The sequence below is a fragment of the Corapipo altera genome, unplaced genomic scaffold (assembly GCF_003945725.1).
Source record: "Corapipo altera isolate COAL_440 unplaced genomic scaffold, ASM394572v1 67, whole genome shotgun sequence".
NCBI lineage: Eukaryota > Metazoa > Chordata > Aves > Passeriformes > Pipridae > Corapipo > Corapipo altera.
In genome coordinates, this window is record NW_020884906.1 from 6,379,358 (window position 1) to 6,385,357 (window position 6,000).

The 6,000-nt window shown below is 41.4% G+C and overlaps 1 protein-coding gene across 16 annotated transcripts in view; it reads right to left on the reverse strand.

Annotated features, from left to right (window-relative positions):
* Window positions 1–6,000, reverse strand: part of CLIP1 (CAP-Gly domain containing linker protein 1) — a 61,845-nt gene that overhangs the window by 12,150 nt on the left and 43,695 nt on the right. For 11 of the 16 annotated variants that reach the window (XM_027651886.1, XM_027651889.1, XM_027651897.1 and 8 more), the window contains 3 exons: window positions 3,486–5,750; window positions 2,207–2,344; window positions 1,287–1,393 (listed from right to left, as the gene is read on the reverse strand). In XM_027651886.1, the coding sequence (XP_027507687.1) occupies window positions 1,287–1,393; window positions 2,207–2,344; window positions 3,486–5,750 (2,510 nt within the window). The remainder of the gene's footprint in view (window positions 1–1,286; window positions 1,394–2,206; window positions 2,345–3,485; window positions 5,751–6,000) is intronic. The other 5 variants (XM_027651895.1, XM_027651896.1, XM_027651894.1 and 2 more) reach the window with 1 other exon arrangement.

The window sequence follows — 6,000 nt, forward strand, 5'->3', positions numbered from 1 at the left end:
GGACTGACAAGTCTTGGCAAGGTTTGCAGCCTGGGCTTTCACAGAAGGGAATTTTGCAGCCAGAGGTAAAACAGCAGAATTGCTTAAAAAGCAAAAAAAAAAAAAAAGAAAAACAAAGCTAGAAAAAAAGGCAACAGGAAAAACCCTTCCAGTTCCACCTATTTAACCTGATATCCAAATATTCAAGAATGTTGGAACTTGGGATCACAGGAAGCAAACCAGGAAAAGGTTCTCATCTATTCCATTATTTTAACAGATACAAACCTGAAAATGAGACAAAAGCTGAAGGAAAAAGAGGCTTTGCAGCCTGTGCTGCTACTAAATGTGGTTTCCTTAAAAGAAGTTTATTTTCAACAAATTTTTGCAAATATCTTGCATGCTGCCTCCGACACAAGTGATTAACACAAGTTTTTAGATTTGACATCTTTCAAAAAATACAAGAGATCCCCTTCATTTCACTGAACAGTCATTTTTATGACTGTTTAGTTTTCACAAAAAGGAGTCTCAGTACTCCCATGTGCCACTACTACAGAGTTAAATCCCGACCGGAATATTAAAAATACTTTTATAATAGTGGGAGGTAGAAGAGCCCTTAAGTCAGAAACTTAATCAAGCACTTCAAAACACAAGGATCTGTGGTCTGTTATTGGGCACATTTAGACACAATTCTGATTAACTCTGAGTTCAGCATCTCCTGTGACTCAGATTTTTCAGCCATTTTCTTGTACCTGGTCTCACCAGGTGGAAATACCGTGAAAATCTCCTGTTTTACATATATTTACATACATTTTATATTAATATATATGATATATATATTATGTGCATTTATATATATAGTAAAAATACATAAGATGTATTTTTATCTATAATATTTGGGTTGTACCGCTCAGGAAACAAATGCACAGTGGGGCAACAGGAATAAACTACATAAAGCCATCAAAGAAAAATAAAAGTAGATTCAAATATGCTATAAACAAAGCCACTTAAAACAATACTCCAAGTGTACTTGTAATGAAATCAAACAATTCTCTCATAATAAAGATTTTAACATCATCTCGTACCCTCAGGTGGCAGAAGCCTCCAACAAACAAATTAGTTCAAACAGTGCTCCAAGGATTTGCTTCAATTCCCTTCAGCAATTCAGGAGCAGTGTTCTGATGCCAAACTACTATTTAATTTTGACCTAATACCTGCTTTGTAGTGAGAATACCAGAGAGGCAACTCTTAAAACAATCAAAGTTAAGTGTAACCCCAAAAATTAACAGATTCAACACTGAAATACTTACAATTCTTTTTTAAGTTCTTCCACTTTCTTGTTCTCCAGATTCAGAAGCTCTTTTGATTTATTAAGTTCCTCTTCATTTTTCAGGTTGTTTTGTTTAAGCATGTCCAACTTCAAGAGGAAAAAAACCCTCGTTACACCAAAGAAACCACACAGTTCTCAGGACATGATGTCCAGCAAAATGGGGCCTGGGCTGGTCCATTTTACATCTTTAGCCCTTACATTAATCCAGCCTGTATGTTATGAGACTTTCTGCATCCAAACTGAGCAGCACAGAGAATTCCAAGTCCGTTGGGGAGCAGTTTACAGGAATTTGATGTAAAGAGGTAAAGCCCAAAGTCCCTCAGCTCCATCAACTGCTGCACCACTCAAAGCATTATTTGTTTTTAAATGCAAAGCTTGTTTCTAAAATTACCTGTTCCTTGATCTTTATTCCTCTAAGATAACCGGTAAATTCTGCTTTTCCATACCTTAATTTCTGAGATGCAATAGGGTGAGTGTTGTGCCTGCAAGCCCAGGAAATGAATTCCTTGCAGAATGGGACAAACTGTTGTCCATCTATTTCCAGGGCAACACCCCAAGCTTGTGAACCTGATGTGTTCCCATCCAGCCACACATGATATTATATAAGAGATAATCTCCAGCCATTCTCATGGCATTACAGGGCCCTGGGGATTGTTTTTTAATCCAGAAAGTGAACCCCTCCCCTATAAACGTCACCATTTCTAATTCTCGAGCCCTCAGATCTCGCTGGAAATCGTTCCCGTTTCAGCACATTTAGGGCAGCCCAGCTGTTCCCTACCACAATTATGGAGCTGCAGATGACAGAATCCTCTCCTGCCCCATCTAATTCTCCATAATTCAGAAGCTGTTCTTACAAACCAGGCCAAACTTTTCATAGAAAAGCATTTAAATGTGATTTACTTCGTTCTGGAGCTTCTCATTTGTCTGTCTCGAGTTCTCCAAAGAGGCCAAAGTTTCAATCTTTTCTTTGTGAATGGCATCCTTCTCCTTGGTCACCTGCTCCACAGCCTGGAAAACATCTTCTGCCATTTTGGCAGCCTATAAATAAAGGGGAGTGGGGAAAAAAGCACTTATTACCAAAGGGACCTTTGATAGCAAAAGATGAGCACCAATACTTCATGCACAGCTCCACGGTTTGCCAGCTGCTTCCCAGTTAAATAAGGACTTCAACTGGGAATATATTTGCGTTTTGAAGCTGCATAAAGTATAAATTTCAGTGGAGAAGATTCAATTCCATGCAGAGACAGATCATAACCTCATGCTCGTGTCAGCACCGAGGAAATCCGTTCCCTGTTTTCCTTCCTGGATTTCTCATTACCACCACTGTGGCTGCTCTTAGACCTCTGACCTCTTTAGACAGTAGTAGTTCAGTAGATATTCACTCCCAACAGTCTGATGTGTTTTCAGAAAATATGGAATTACAAAACCTCAAAAATTTGGACAGTAATGGAGACTAGGAGATAAAGCCAATTATGGAGTTATTTTATTGTTCATTGTGGCCTCATGAAAGGAAATACTTCCCAAGGATATTAAAATACTCATGTAGGTACCATCCACAGGGTATCTTGATCCCAATTTGTATTTAAAGTGGTTTTCTGGGTTTTAAGGCACACAAACTGACATTCAAAATCCTTTGCACAATTTGTTGGTGGTGAATACAAAACAATTCTGTGAATAAAAGAACACCAGAGTTGTCAATGTCTTTCCCAGTCTCTTACACTGCTTTTATCCAATTACATTTCCAGAAGCAGCATATTGCTTTATATTTTTTGGAGTAACTCAAATTTGGAGTTTGTTGTAATTTAACAAAAAGATCTAATCTAAACCTTATCTATCAATACTCTGGACTTGAAGCTGCAGAGTCCTTCACCAGGAGCTGCTCAGTGTCTCCTCCCAGATTCAGGGAACAAAGCTTCCTTTTATTCACAGTTTATATTGTTTTCTTGCACCATTCAGCGCCAACAGAGGCTTTTGTAGTTAAAATATTTAAAAAAAGAAAATAAAGTGTCTTTCAGGCTCACAACTTGTGACAAACCCAAAGTAACATATTGAGAGTGAGCCCAGAATTCCAGTCTGTTCACATGGAAATGAAGTGCTGAGTGTGCAATGAGGTGCAGAGGAAACCAGAGGTTAGTGCTCAGGATTAGTAGAACTTGACTGTTTAACTATATTTCAATACCTCCAGTTTCTGTGCTACTGTTTGGGCCTGGAGAGTCTCAATTTCTTTTATTTTCAAAGCCAGATTGTTCATCTCCTCCTGCAGCATCTCATTTTTGCCCTGAGACTCCAACAATTTGCCTGAGAGGTCACTGTTAGTTTGCTCTAAAAGTGTCACCTCCTCACACAGCTTATAATAATCCTGGGAGAATTTCTCCTTCTCATTTCCTATTTCTTCCTTACTCAGGACCAGACTCTTCTGCTCAGCCCTCAGACTGTCCAGTTCCTCAAGTAACTTTGTTCTCTCCTCCTCCATCAGCTCCAGTCTGGGTTGGAGCTCATCCAGCCTCTGGCAGACACGGCTGTGCAGGTCCTGGAATTCTGCTGCTGATTTGGACACGGAAGCAAAGTCACCTCTCAGCTGCTTCATGCTGGAAACAAGCTGCTCCTTCTCTGCACACAGGGTTTCTTTCTCTTTCATTATTTCCACGAGTTTAATATCAGATTTTTCTTTCTCCTGAACTAGAAGTTCTTTCTCAGCCAGAAATCCCTTATTTTTCTCTCTCAGCTCTTCCACCTCCTTCTGTAAGCAGCTGATGGTGCTTTGAAGTTCCACACGTTCCAACAGGAACGATTCCTTGTCCAGTTTTCTAGCTTCCTTTTCCATGGTTAAGTTTTCTTTCACAGCAACCACCTCTCCATGTAGTTCCTGATACCTCCCCTGCAGTTCATCCCTTTCCCTGGTCAGCTTTTCCCTGTCAGAGGAGCAGGTCTTCAAGGAAAACGACAGCACCTGCTCAGCCCGTGATGCAGCTGCCAGCTCACCTTCTAACACACCTCTGGCATCCTGGGCCTCCTTCAGAAGGTTGGAAAGGTCACATTTACAGGCTTTTAGCTCTTCATTTTCTACAGTCTTCTCACGTAGCTCTGCCTTGAGGGCTTCGATGGAATCTTGGAGCACGACATTCTCCTGGGCCAGAGTGTTCCTGGATGAGACACTCAGTTCGTGTTCTGTCCTCAGATCACAAATTGCCTTTGCACAAGACTTGTTTTCCTCAAGAAGCTCTGAGTACTTTTTCTCCAATTCCTCCTTCTCTTGGAGAAGAGCTTCACTGTGTTTTTCCAACAGCAGCGACTTCTGAATGACAGATTCCTTTTCTGAGGCCAGTTCCTTTATTTTCTCAGAGCAGACTCTCTCAGCCAGCTCAGCCTCTGCTGAGGCCTTCACAAGCTTCTCAGCAATTGCCTTATTTTCACTTAGAAGTTCCTCCCTCTCAGCCAAAAGCTTTTGTTCTGATGAAGAAAGAGCCTCTTTCTCTTGCAGTAGCCGAGAACATTCCAAATGGAGTGTCTCTCTTGAGGCTTCCACTTCCTCAAGGAGGCGAGTGAGACTCCCAAGGGAATTCTCCAGCTCCGCATTGTCTTTCCTCACAACTGTGAGTTCCCTGTGCTCAGTCTCTAGTTGTGTTTGCATCTCTTTCTCTCTCACTTTTAACACCTGGTTTTCACTGACCGCGTTGTCCAAACTCACTCTCAGCTCTTCCATGCTTTCCAGGAGCACCTTCTTCTCCTTCTGCAGACTCTGACTTGTCTGCAGGACACTGCTCAGCTCCTCTTTTAGGGCTCCAAGGGTATTTTGAAGAGCTGAGTGTTCCCCCAGGACTGAATCTCTCTCTGCAGTCACTGCTGACAGTTGTTGCTGGAGCTCCCTTTGATCCCTGGCCAAGGCCTCACAGGAACTTCCCAGCTTCTGGATAACATCATCTTTGTCCTTTATAACTGTATCTTTCTCTTCCAAAAGTTTCCTCTGGTAATTCCCCAGTTCTTCCCATTCCTTGGTGTGTTTCTGACATTCCACACCCAAGGCATCTTTGCTGGCCTCGAGTTCTCTCAGCTGGAGGAGCAAGGCTGACTCTGAGGACCGGAGAGCATCGTTCTCCTGAGCTGCCTTCAGGAGGTCTCCCTGGGCTGCCTCGAGTTCACACAGTAATTTGCTTTTCTCACAGACCAGTGCTCCCTTCTCTGTGCTCTCCTGCTGCCTTTTGGCCTCAGCTTCTTCCTTCTGCTTTAGGATTTTTTGATTTTCTGACTTCAGTTCTTCTTGGTCTTGTTGCATTAACGAAATCTTTGACTCCAGTTCTTTAAGTTCTGATAACAAGGAACCTCTCTCTAATTTTAAAGCATTCCCCTCCTGTGCCAAGGTCTCTTTTTCTGCCATCAAACCCCTCATCTGGTCTGACATTAGTTCAAGTTCTTTTCTGGCTGATGTTAACACAGAGCTCAGGGACTAAAGAAATAAAGTCAGGGAGAAGGGAAAACAAAAATGAAGTCAAGCAGACAAATGAGAAATGTGCTTTAAGGGCAAATAGAGCAATTTTAATTCAAGTTTTAAAAGTGTATACACTGACACACAGTCCCTGTGTGAACTCAACTGCTGACAGACCCCCCTGGTACATCACAGAATACCTCCCATCCACAGTGGAATAATAATAATAATAATAATAATAATAATAATAATAATAATAATAATAATAATA